At 38.6% G+C, this 13699-nt stretch overlaps 1 protein-coding gene across 1 annotated transcript; it reads right to left on the minus strand.

Annotated features, from left to right (window-relative positions):
• Nucleotides 1-4807: 4807 nt before the first annotated feature.
• On the minus strand, nt 4808-6709 carry LOC148041422 (non-specific lipid-transfer protein 1-like). Its single transcript, XM_087679217.1, has 3 exons — nt 6319-6709; nt 5546-5802; nt 4808-5084 (listed from the first exon to the last, which is right to left on the minus strand). Exons 1-3 carry the CDS (start codon nt 6415-6417, stop codon nt 5075-5077), a joined length of 366 nt encoding a protein of 121 aa, XP_087535343.1. The 5' UTR covers nt 6418-6709; the 3' UTR covers nt 4808-5074.
• Between the last annotated feature and the right edge of the window lie 6990 nt (nt 6710-13699).

Below are 13699 nucleotides of genomic sequence, written 5' to 3' on the forward strand. Positions count from 1 at the left end.
CCACCCTCTCTGTCAAGTAATATAGGTATGGATTCTTTGTATTTACACCATTGGAGATTCCACATATGCATTTTAAAGTTTTCAAGTCTCCTGCAAGATACCATTTAACCAAGTATTGACCATACCAAGAGCATCTCACCATGTTCCTTATGATCGATGATGCTTGGAATGCTTGTGTGCATAAAGAACATCTGCAACACCTCAAATGTTTCCTTAGGAACTTCAAATGCAGCGAGCCACCACACATGGCGCTCGGATTGAACACTAAAGTTCCCTGGATTGTTCTTGTCAAATTGTAAAGCTCTATTCATCAGAGTTGCACTAACTCTTTCAAGCTTTACTTCTTTGATGACATCACTTTCATCTAATTTTACAACAAACTGCAATTTACCATTGCATTCCTCAACAGACATATTGTAGTACATTACCATTGTCGACTGCACCTTATACAAATCTAAGTAGTAATTGTTGAGTTCGATGAACTTCACCTCATATGCATTTCCTATCCCAACCTTTAGTGTTTCCATGGATTGAATATGCAGGGGATCTCATATCAACTCCAAAACCTTTGTATTAAGTTGCCACTGGGCCTCTATTAACTTTGAAGATTGAGGAAGAGGCATGATTCTATTTCTCTTCAACACACGATCATTCCATCCGTTACACCTTTGAATATCTTTGAGTAAACCATTGTGCTAATACCGGTCATGTCACAAATGGATTGCCCATCCACAACTAGGAACTCATTTGATATATCTTTTAATGTACACTCAATCACATTTTCCTTTCATACCCTTTAACTTAGGATTGCTCAAAGCATTTTCCAATATACTTACCTTCAGCAATCTACTAATACATGATCCAACCTCACCCTCACCTAGGTTCTCATTCTGAGCTATTTTATATGCTTTTATATGTCACTTACAGTTGCCACTATTCACAATTAACTCATTGATTGGCTTCTTTCATTTATGCTCCTGTGTAAGCTTGTTGTTGATCTTTCTCAGGTCATCCAATGATGCCTTTGCCTCCCCATATGAGATACCAATGTCATGGATAGTGTCAATCATTGAAATAATTTGATTGGTTTGTTGAATTATAGTGATGTTCAACTGTACCACTTATCCTATGAGTTGTTGTATATAAAGTTGATGTGCATCAATCATATCATGACAATTTTTAATGGTTGCTTGGCAAGTTGTAAATACTTTGAACGTGTAATCATTGAGCCACCTAGTGTAACTAAGCAATCCATTTTCACCCTCGCACATATACTTCAACAAATTTGTGATTCCTGAGAGAGTTGGAGGTCTATTGTTTAAGAAGTCAATTGGGTAGATTCCCCCATCAACCCATGAGTCCACATGTTTTAATCACATTTGCATGTACCTCTAAAAAACTTGAGGGTTGACAGTAGTATGATGGGTTCTTTTGAGTAATGGGGGCATATTCAATCTCTACCTCAATATGCAACTTCTTTCTTGTATTCATCTTACTATTAATGAAAACGGGGAGCATACTTGGTTGTCACATGAGGTAGAGTGGAGATGCAAAAAGGCACACAAAGATGCCAAAGGAAAGGAGGGTGTAAGTAATTCACTTTGTTAATGAAGGATACATAAACACAGACAAGAAGTTACAATAGAGCCATGAGAGAGTATAGATATGGGGAAAAATAGCTGAGAGGGTAGGGATATCCAAGACTTTTCATATTTTTCTATTTTGGTTTATTTTTTTACCCAAAGCTAGAATATAAAACATCCCCAAAATATCTTGAAAGGAACTTTCAAATTTTCATTTTAATTGTTCTCAAATAAAAAATCAATTATCTTATATCTACTAATCATTTTGCATTGAAAACGAAGCATCACACTCTCGTAACTAACTCCTTTTTTAATATAAAATTCGGTTGAAAAATAATTGTTGAATGAAGAGAGAGAAAGAATCTAAGTATATCTTTGTAGATAATATAAATAAGGCAAAAAGAATATGCAAAAGTGGAGATAAGGATTATTTATCTAAGTATATCTTTGTAGATAATATAAATAAGGCAAAAAGAATTTGCAAAAGTGGAGACAAGGATTATTTTATTATTCTTCTCTTGTATTTTCCTTATTTTAAGAAGGAAAGGAGGGGGGACTAAAAGGCCCACTTATGAGTTCATTTTTTCTCTAATGCTATGACATTGCATTCAAAATTACAACAAGTATAGCTTTATAGGAATATACTCGGCTGCATTTTCCACCATGTGCATGTGGGTTTTTGTATCTTGAGCCCACACTGCTCTATACAAAGAGGCTAAGCTGAGCGTGATTACCAATATCTCAACAAGATTACGCATTAATTGTACCATATGGATTATGGATATGTTTTTTTTTTTAAGGTTTATCAAGTTGCCAATAGATCAGACGTGTGAAATGTTGGCAAATTTACATTGAATAACAAATCAATCCATCCACATTTTGTAATTAACCCACTCATCGGTAATGATTTTATTCACGAAGTCCTATTTCGAGTGCTAAAACTCATTTTAGGGTCATAAGTTTCATCTTAACTCTTCTCCTCCCAAGCAACTATTAAAACATTGTATAATCGACGCATATAACGTGGAGTTGAATGGAGTCACAAGAAAGCAATCCCATGGAGTATCAACAATTTATGTCTCAAATGAGCCAACACACAGTGTATGGGAACGACTTGATGTATTTTCGTTCAACACCTAAGACTCCCCCACATTCCAAGGGGGGGGGGGGGGCATTTCCAAGCCACCCTCCATTGATCACTCCTTGTGATCCTCAATTTGCATCATTCCAATGACCAAGACAATTGGGTGTCGAGGGAAGTATTCTACGCCTAATACCGCATAGTCCCTAGTGTGGCTCCTTGCAAAGGCATCATGTATCACATCCACAAAGTCGCAAGCAATATGTTTTTGCGATGCATCCCAAGACCACATGTGGTGAGATTGAGGTGATTGAAACCCAAGTGTTAACTGTGCCAACAAGCAATGTCCACAACGAGCTTCATCTAAATTTGGCACACCAAAGCCCCCCAAACCAAAGAGGCAATGTCATAGCATTATGGTGGAAAATGCACATGGTGGGAGGATACCTGGACAATACATCTCATTCGCATCCGAGAATCCATAAGTGTGAAGTTTTCTAAACCACCAAGTAAGGAGTGGACATTTGGTCCAAGGTAGCCACACAATTGACATCATTGTTTCTAGAGTTTGATAAAGATGTTGAGGCAAGTAGGAAACCTTAGGGACGTTCAATGGGTAATATAATAAGGACAAGGCCCACATTTCTATATCAAGCATATACAAAAGATCACTTGCCAATGGTATGATCTTATGGATGAATATATATAAAATCATACTAATGTTATCAATGATGCATATGCATCAACCTTGAGTGGATTGTATTCGTCTAAGGACACTACTACAACTATCTCCAATGATCTAAGTGCAAGTACTCAAGAAGACATCATGTCTCCAACAAGCCTCCAAAGGCTGGGCTAGAACAACCAACCACTTAAGGACCATGCCAAAAGGAGGGTAGAAAGATAGATGAGTCTCTCGATGATATGGTGAGCACTGCTCAATTTATGTTGGCCAACCAAAAAGCATACTCAAAAGAAAAAAATTGGTTTGAGTATGGGCTCATTAGCATGGACACTTGCCACTATACTTGGTATGCTAGATTTAATCATAGATCTGAGAAAAGATTGTTCCTAGAGTTACGCTCTCAATTTGTAAACCTGTTTATATAGTCTCATGTATTAAATTTATTTATAGGTTAATTTTCTATTAATTTTTTGCTGCATCATTCCATTAGCAAATGGGCAACAAAAATATAAAGATAATCCCTATCATTGGAGCTGTAATTGTTGTTATTGCAATGTTTGAGTTACTATTAAGTGGAAGTAATAATATTATTTAGAATCCTTAAAGCAAACTTCCACATTATTAAAGAAATTTGATGCTTCTGCAATATGTCCCAAAGATGATGGCAACATGCTTTGTTCTACACAACATATGCATTGCGCACAAAGACAAATTTGATGATACATGGGTACAAAAGCAATGTCAAAGCTTTAGAGAGAGTAATGCACTTCATCAAAACATGGACCAACAAATTAGCTTGAGAAATGGATCAGTAAAGGTTGCTACATTGATCATCATAGATACCATGCAAGCAATTTGAGAACCCAATTAACAAAGCTAACACCAAATTCCAACCAACTCAAAGGATTAGCACAAAGGAACAATGTTGCTCGAACTATGTTTCAAGAGAAAGAATGCTAATGTGAACAATATTTGGAGATTCTAACTTGGCGGAAGAGATCAACCACAAGATGAAGACTTAACTTCCCTTATATCTCCAAGGGATCATACAAGATTCTCAACTATCTTGCCATGTGCTTAAAAACGGGCCATTCAGCTTGAAACTTGCCAAAAATAACAGGCCATTAGGAGTTGCAAATAAGCTCCCTTACCTTAATTTTTCAATCGTTTGCAATTAGGTGTCACATTGAAATTAACATTGTGATCGGCATATTGCTCTCTCTCTCTCTCTCTCCCTCCCTCCCTCCCTCCCTCCCTCCCTCCCTCCCTCGCTCTCTCTCTCTCTCTCTACGTTGAACTTCTACTACGTTTAAGTAGATGCACGTTTATGGTACTGTGTTGTAAAATTCCATGATCTTGTGCATCTATTTCCATCAAATTTCATATAATTGTAATTTGAGCTCACAAAGTGAAATAATTTGTTTGATTCAGGATAAACTTGGCATATGATAAAGAGTCGGCTTTTAAAAAAAGAGCATATATTAGAACTAATTTGATTTAGAGCTGCAACGGCTCGCCCAGCAGACCTCAGTAGTACAAGTACCACCGCTAGCCGACGGATGGCTTATTAGGCTAGAATAGTGCTAGCTCCGGCAGCCATGGCTGCAGAGATTGCATGATAGTCATAACGATAATTATATAGTAGATACGAGAATGAGGAAGACGCCCGCATTCGAAAATCAGCGCATGCGCATCGGCAGGCTGGCTAGAGTTCCTATATCTACTCTACTGTATCCTGCAAAGCAACCGGAAAAGCAAGCGTGAGTCTAGGTAAAACAACATAATAATAGTCATGGATTGAAGAGCCATTCAATGTGAGTGTGCTTATAGTTAGGTTATCTTAGACTTCTTTACAGATAGCCTGCTCGGACAAATGACTTTCGAGAACAGTAAAAATGATCACTGTGCTACTTAGTGACCCACCCAACTAAAGAGCTCCCTTGTTTTTTCCTACAGTGTTCGACATCATGAGCTTAAGCATGGGAGATATCGATACCGGCCCCCTGCCCCCGACAGCCTGCCCACGCCTGGCTAGCTATGCAGTCTCTCCCTTAGCAGAAGCTCATGATACCATGGTTCATCACGTGGAAATTACCATGGGAATTTGTGAAAATATTCTTGCTGTAGTATTATCCCGGGAATCTATCTATATTTTCTTGTGCAACTTAATTATTATGGATTCAATGTCGGGCTTACTTGCTGCAATCCTGGTTGGTGCTGAAGGAGTAGGGGAAGGGAACGCCACAAGCACCAGGGAGACTGGAGACGGAAGAGGAAAGGGGCTTCGCGGATTGGGCCAGGTTCTCCAAGCAAGAGCAGATCTGCTGGCGGGCCTGCGTGGAACTAGCGATGCTGTTCAACTTCTTGACTCCACTGCAGCATGAAGATCCAGAAACTGGCTTTGCCCCACCTTTGGTGAGATAAGAAAGGCAAGACGCCAAGCTAGAAGCCACCTACACAAGAAGTAAAACCCCCTTAGCCAGCAGCACAGGCAAGATCCCAAATAATTAGAATCCACCTACAGGAAACCCCAAGATGAATTTAGCCACAAATTCTTGTTTCTTTCAGACATCTCATAGCCAAATAAGACAACAAGACATACACCAAGTTCATCATTGCAACCCAATTAGTCATTATTAAAGCCTTTCATAATTTCCAGGACAAAGAGACCATATTGCAAGTTCATGGTTGCAACCCAAACAGTCATTCAAGCACTTTCGTGATTTCCATGATTTTTGCAAGGCTCTGAATATTTCAAATACCCCATATAACAGCCCCAAAACAATCCTCCTAGAAGTCCTTCCTAAAGGATTGAAAAAGGGCCTCAGCTCAGTATACCAGAGGGAATCCCAGGAGCGATATGGGAGAAAGGACGATGAGAGCCTCAAGATCAAAAGCATACACAGAACGGAAGGCAAAATGGGCATACCCGCACCAACCCACACACACACACACACATACACACACACCTGACCACAAGAGACAGCTGCTTGAGCAGTGTGTGCATGCATCATAAGGAGCACCAGCAAGGCGCTGCAGGCAAGAGCACGACGGAGCGAGGCATCCATGGCAGCGGGAGGGGGGTCTGAGGGAACTGCTTCTTCTGAGGGTATCTCTCTACGAATCTAGCCCTCTCTCGCTCTCTCTCTCTCTCTCGATGGAACTGATTGCAATAGCAGGATAATCGTTTCCTCCCACAGCCCTCTATGCCTCTTTTTATATGCAGCAAAAGCCCATCACCATGTCTGAGAGATTCCTCTGTGCAATGATCTCCGTAAAATTAAGATGGGGCGAGTTGTCACCAGTCTTCCTTCATGAATGCCACCGTCTTTTTCTTTGTCAGAGATATCAGCGCGCCTTGGACAGACATATGTCACAAACAGGTTACGGCACAAAGAGAGAGAGAGAGAGAGAGAGAGCGCCATGTCTCTTCGAAGTTCGCCTCGCGTGTTGTCGTCGTTGTCGCCGTCGTCGTCGTACTTGCTTTCAGCTGCAGTCGAGATCGTCATGATTACAACTCTATACGCAACCAATATTTAGATGCCACTTGTCACCGACCCACTCGGTTCTGTTGCTATTAGTCAGCCGTGACACCTTTAACCCTACCTCCTTTAACACTGCCACCTACTACCATAGTACTGCCCTTGTACCTAAGCTCTAAAGTCTTTGGCGGTGTGGGACGCGATCCGTGCACTCGGCATCCGCGCTATATGGAAATTCAGGGATAGCAGGATATTCCAATTTCCAGGGATTTAAAAGATCATATCATATATGTTCTGCATGTGGCCAAATGTAAGCAAGAAATCTTTTTTTTTTTTAAAGGAAGCTTTAAGAATGTATTAAATGGAAAATTTACAAGATATGTAGTAGTTCAGGCTCCATTACAGGGGAGCAACCTGGATCAAAAGACCATATCTTTATCATTGAACAAGTCCAAAAAAGCATGATCTAGCTTTTCGTCTATTTTCCTAAACTTGATTCTATTATTGCAGTCCCTAGATAAGGTGTCTTCTCTTCATTCTTCATGAATTTCTGCAGTCTTTTTTTTAATTTCTGCAATCATGGCTGCCACCTCCATCTCCTAAACTTCTTTCTTGATGTCTTCACATTGTTGAATGATCTTCTTTGCCTCATTTTCATCCTGCAAAAGCAAATCAGACTTAAAACCCCAGAGAGGATCAGCATTTCCCCTAACAATAATTCTTTCCAAGTGATCTTCATGGGGTGCCACTTCAAGATTAAAACCTGCAGTAAACAAAATATGTTGGTATTTTGAGAGCAATTAAGAAACAAATGAGGAATAGATTCTACCTGGATACCACACCTTTGGCATATTCCATTTCCTATGCCAACTTTCAGAGCCCTGTCATTGGTCCCATAACATTTTCCTTCCCCTTAAAAATCAATTTCATGTTGTTTGAGGTTAAACAGTTCACCCATCTTTTCCTCTTGAATCCAGTTTTTGTCTTTATAGTCCCATATGTCACCCCAAGTTTTAATCCCCTTTTATATAGTTTATAGGCCAGATTGGCCTCTTGGTCTTCTATTGCACCATGAAAGAAGCTGAACCAGATAGAATCTCTGGAGCTCCAAAGGAGTGTGAGATTGATTTGGGAAGAAGGCCTAAGGAGACCCTTGTATTTGAACCAGGCTTCCCAATTTCCTTTGACTAATTGAGAACAATTTTTTGTTTTTATATTTACAGGGCTTATTGCTACTGTTAGAGGATCAAGTCCCTTCCACCTGGAGCATATTGACACTTGGAAATGTTTGGTTGCGGCAATCTTCCTCCTCTCTGTTCAGGCTTCTTGCAATCCACTTAGCCGCTAGCTTTCAGCCAGGCTATGAAGATTAGGAAGACCAAGCCCTCCCAACTTTTTGGGTGTTGTACATATCTTCCAAGACACTTTAGGTATCTTGAATTTATCCCCATCCCCACTCAAGTTGTTTCATCCCTGTCTTTGAGGGTTTCCAGCATGCAAGAAAATACAAGCACTCTTCCTGCCATATTGAGCTGACAGCCCTTCCATTTCTCAAATTATATTATCTATCACCCAGTCCCACCTTTGCTTCATAGTCACATCAAAGCCCATAGGAATACCTAGCAACCTGAAAACTTACCAGTTTCTATTTCTTTGCAACTAGCTTCTATCAGCCACGTGGGAGAGGGACTTATCAGGGTTTTAATTCCGACCCTGAAGCTCTACAGAAAATTTGTAGGCATTGCCAAAACAGGATCATTGTTGACTGTGATGTTTGCATCATCAGCAAACTGATTAAGTACCGTATCCTTTTTATTTGGAAGTTTGATTCCTTGAATATTCCCTTTATCAACTCCATCTTGTATTAACCACCCCATAGAGTCTGCAGCAGTGGCAAACAGGAGTGGAGCCAGGGGGCAACCTTGCCTAATGGATCTTCTAAGAGGAAAAGAGTCTGTCATTGATTGCAATCCTTGTGGATGCATTGCCAAATAGGGTGCTAACAAATAAACCTCTTACCAAGTCCCATATCCTGAAGGGACTGCAGTATAATCTTATTCCACTATCTTGGAAATGGATTTTTTGGTAAGCAAGAAATCTTGAAAGTGGGGTTTGGAAAAAGAATAGGATGTTCAGAGCCTTTATTGGCCTATGACTTGTCTCTACCATTAGGTGGATTGACATAATTATTTTTTATCTTAATACAAACATGCAATATAAAAACTAAGGTTCAATATACTAAGATAAATTGTAACCGTTTTAAAAAATCCATTTCCAAGATAGTGGAATAAGATTATATTAACTAGCGTTCCGAAACGTGTACGTAATGCTAGGTCACTCCGCAACAACAAAGTTCGCTCAATAATCCATTTTCCATCTTTCTCTCTTCTATTTTCTATCTTTGTTTCTAATTTTTTTATTTTCTCTCTCTCTCTCTCTCTCTCTCTCTCTCTCTCTCCAAATTCCTTATGTCTAATTTTCTCTCTCTCTCTCTCTCTCTCTCTCTCTCTCTCTCTCTCTCTCTCTCTATGCCTCCTATTTTAATTTATTTTTTCTCCTCTCCTGGTTCTCTGTCTCTCCTTTTATTCTCCCCTCTCTCTCCTCTATTTTCCTTCTCTCTCTCTTTTTCTTCTCTCTCTCTCTCCTCTCTTTTCCTTCTCTCTTTCTCCTCTATTTTTAAATCTCTCTTTAAATTTTATATTTCCTCTCTCTATAATTCTCTCTACATATTCCCTCTCTCTACACCATATGTAATTATTCTTTTGGAAACTAGCCATCGGCCATTTGAGGTACATGCTATGATCCAAGTACTGAGATATGCCACCCAAGTACATCAAATGGATGATAGTAGGCTCCCCAAATAGGCATGGGATACTAGCACACGCCTACAGAAAACATGGAAAAGTAAAGTGCTTTAACAGGGTGCTAGATATGCGAAAACAGTTTAAAGGGTAAGGAGTGGATAGATATCTAGATATGGCATCTGAAGTTATATGCATGGACACATTTCAATCAGACCACTTACGAGCGCACCAAGCAAAACATTAAAGCAAGGGAGAAAATTGTAAACTTGCTTATTATAGTATGCATATCTATCCTTCATGTTGGGAATCCTACATGCAAGCAGAGACACACGCGCAGCCATACATAGCCAATCCGCTCTCAGCTGTATTTAGATGGAGTATTGCACGACTTCGAACTTGATCACACACTTTATTAATCGAGAGACGTACATGGAGTGGACATGCAATAGAGACGAGATTATACAAGTTGTGTGGACTATAGAGTGTAGAATCAAAGGAGCACATGATTATGACATGCCTACCATATGCATACATACAGGCTAACTTTGATATCCCTTTACAGGGGCCACTTCACAAGTTTCTGACCACTACTCCTATATTGAAGTTAGGGGCTCTCATCACCCGCATGTTACGCTTTCGGGAGAACCACGCTGTATAGATCGTTCTTTCACTGTAGCTACCCTTTCCTACCACGGGAAAGGAGAATCATTGTATAAGTGGAAAGGTCCCATGGGTCATAATTTGGCCTTCCATAGACGATAATAAACTACTCTACTCTACTCTCTCTCTCTCTCTCCCTCTCTTCTTCTTTCACTTTCTTTCTTCCTCCCAGTCTCTCTTAAAGTATGTAAATTTTATATTTTTACTATATATAATTCTCTCTCTTTATATTTATATTCTCTCTCTTCTTCTCATGTCTCTCTCTCTTCTTTTATTTGTTTTTCTCTCTCTCTCTGCCCCCTTTTCTTCTACTCCCCCTTCTTCTAATTTTTCTTTTTTCCTGCTCTCTCTCTCTCTCTCTCTTTTAAATTTTACCTTTTCTCTCTCTCTCTCTCAAAAAAATTTTAAAAAGACTTTTCTCTTTTCTCTTTTTTCCATCTCTCTTCCTTTTTTCCTATTCATTCTTCTTCCTTTTCTCTCTCTTTCTGTCTCTCTCTTCCTGCTTTTGTTCTTTCCCCCCCTCTCCTCTCTTTTTCTTCTCTCTCCTTTTTTTTCCTTTTTTTCTTCTTCACTCTAATTTCTTTTCTCTTCTAATTTTTTAAGATTTTATTTTCTCTCTCTATAAATCTCTTTGTGTTCAAATTCTCTCTCTTCCTCTTCTTTTCTCTCTCATTTTCTTCTCTTTGTCTCTCTCCCCCCTTTTCTTCCCCTCTCTCATCTCCTTTCCTCTCTTTCTCTCTTAAAATTTATATATTCTCTCTCTATAATTCTCTTTCTCTATGTTCCCCCTCTCTCTCTCCCTCCCTCTCCTCTTCTTTCTATATATATATATATATATCCTTATTTTTCTTTTTCTCTCTCTTTCTCTTTCAAATTTTTTTCTCTGGCTCTCTTTTATCTTTCTCCCCTCTTTGTGTCTTTTTCTCTTTCTTCTTCTTCTCCTTCTATCTCCCTCTTAAAGTGTGAAAAACTATGCCCAAAAACTTTGAATTGAAAAAAACTTGTAAAAATATTTAATTAAAAATTTTAAAATAAAAAGTTTAATCAGAGAGAGAGAGAGAGAGAGAGAAAACCTAGGCCCTACACATGAGAGAGGGGAGAAGAGGGAGAAGAAAAATATTTAATTTAAAAAAGATTATTCTGTTTCCTCTTTCCCCTCCTCCTCGTCTTTTTCTTTTTATCTTTCTTCTTCTTCTCCTCCTCTCTCTCTCGCTCTCTCTCTCTCTCTCTCTCTAAGTGTGTGAAAAACTATGTTCGAAAAACTTTAAATTAAAAAGAACTTTTAAAAATATTTAATTAAAAATTTTAAAGAGAGAGAGAGAGAGAGAGAGAGAGAGAAAGAGAACCTAGGCCCTACACATGAGAGAGAGGTAGGGAGGGGGGAGGAATTTAATTAAAAAAGGGAGGGAAAAAAGAAAGAGAAAGATTATAAGTGAGAGAGAGGGGAGGGGGTTTTTAATTTTAAAAAGGGAGGTGGGAGGGAAAGACTTTTAATGAAAAAAGTAGTTTATTTTTTCTCCTCTCCTCGTTCTCTCTATCTCTCCTTTTATTCTCCCCCTCTCTCCTCCTTTTCCTTATCTCTCTCTCTCTCTCCTCTCTTTTCTTTTTTCTTTTCTTCTTCTCTCTTTTCATTCTCTTTTTTAACTTTTTTATCCTCTCTCTCTCTCTCTCTCTCTCTCTCTCTCGTTCTTTTACTTCTTCTTTCACTTTCTTTTCCACCCTCCCCTTAGTCTCTCTTAAAGTATGTAAAATTTATCTTTTCCCTATGTATAATTCTCTCTCTTTGTATTTATATTCCCTCTCTTCTCTCCTTTCTTCTCTCTATCTCTCTCCCCCCTTTTCTTCTCCCCTCTCTCCTCTCGTTTCCTCTCTTTATCTCTCTCTCTTAAATTTTATATTTTCTCTCTATAATTTTCTTTCAAATTTTGAACTTTACAAAACTTTTAGCCATTAAAATGATAAAACATATTCGAAAATTCCTCCAAAATTATGAGTTCAAGGCTTTTGTATCCGTTATTCGGAATGTATTTTATGAACACTAGTTTAGAGTCATCAGAATTATTATACATTCAGAAAAAAATTTGAAATTGTTAAAAATAAAATTTTGGCCTATCTGAGTTGTCCGCACAAGCTAGTTTTTGCCAACAACTAGTTTTCTAATTTTGGCTAATAAAATAATCCTCATGCCACGTTAAATCCCAAGTGAGTTGTCAAAATTCAAGTGCATAAATTGATGCCAATCGAGATGGCATAGACTTCTTATTTTGGTCTCGGTAACTCTAGATCAATCAATCTCTAAAGGTGGTTGCGAATTCTCGAACAAAAACATCGAAATCATGAAGTAGAGGAGATTCTTGCTTAGCTAAAGGTGTGAACCAATAGAAGGTTATGCCTAAGAGGAGTGTGCCATTAAGTCCCACCTTAGAATCATTAGGAGGATAACACTTAAAGTACATGCGAATGAACAACTATATATATTGCAAAAAAGCTTTGAACTTTGATATGGCCCTATCAAACTTTTTAGGTAGTCCTTGTAGCTTTAAGGAGGATAGCCACAAAATGTCGAAGGTCCTTCTTGATGTACACCTCACTTGAAGTTCTTGAAGTTGATTTTGAAGGTCTTGGATGGCTAGTCCCAAAGCCTAAGGTTTCTTTACTTGTAATTGTGCATTGCTGTCATGAAGTTCTTGAATTTGTTCTTGAATGTTTTGCTCATATTTTGCAAGGTACTGAATGACCCTTTCCATCACCTTATCCATCAAGACTAGGCAAGATCAAAGTATGCAATCTTGCCAAACTATTATGAGGGCGATAAGAACTTGGCAAGCACAAGGATTTGTCGCCTCACAACTTATGAGGAATAAACTTGAAGAAGAAGAAGAAGAAGAAGAACTTGATTCCTTATTATAAATAAGGAGACAATGTACAATGATATATTTCTCAATACAAGATTGGATTCAATGTTGTTCACAATAAGACTATGTTGACAATACAAGTCAAGGTAGGATCTTGATTAAAAACTAGACTGAATACAAGATGACACAACAACTAGAGATAGGAGGCTTAACTAGAAGTGGAGAGGGCTTACCTAGCATGAGCCTTATAACTGGTGTTTGCAAGACTAAACGGTTTGTAGCCCAAAACTTGTATTGATACTAGAGTTAAGGAGCTTAAGGGGAAGCTTTTAGATATGAGATGATAATATACGTTATCGTATGGGTTTTGTACAGGGTTCGTGGAAGTCGCTTGCCACAGGGACGCTTAGCAAGATGGGAGCAAAAAGATTAAGAAGAGTACTCAAGTCAAGATAAATACATGGAGTGAAAGAATGGTTAGGATTCTCATTCGAACAATTTCATGTTTCGGCATGATAAGGAGAAGTGGGAATACAAAGATTTCAATCT

This window comes from Lygodium microphyllum, chromosome 1, assembly GCF_053477565.2.
Source record: "Lygodium microphyllum isolate KBCC chromosome 1, Lygodium_microphyllum_v1.1.10, whole genome shotgun sequence".
Lineage (NCBI taxonomy): Eukaryota > Viridiplantae > Streptophyta > Polypodiopsida > Schizaeales > Lygodiaceae > Lygodium > Lygodium microphyllum.

What these genes read in the sequence shown, in the direction of transcription:
- LOC148041422 (XM_087679217.1), bottom strand. Translation starts at nt 6,417, where the DNA reads ATGGATGCCTCGCTCCGTCGTGCTCTTGCCTGCAGCGCCTTGCTGGTG. An exon ending in CAGCTGTCTCTTGTGGTCAG is followed by an intron (nt 5,803 to 6,318) that starts GTGTGTGTGTAT and finishes CTTCTTGTGTAG; the next exon opens with GTGGCTTCTAGCTTGGCGTC.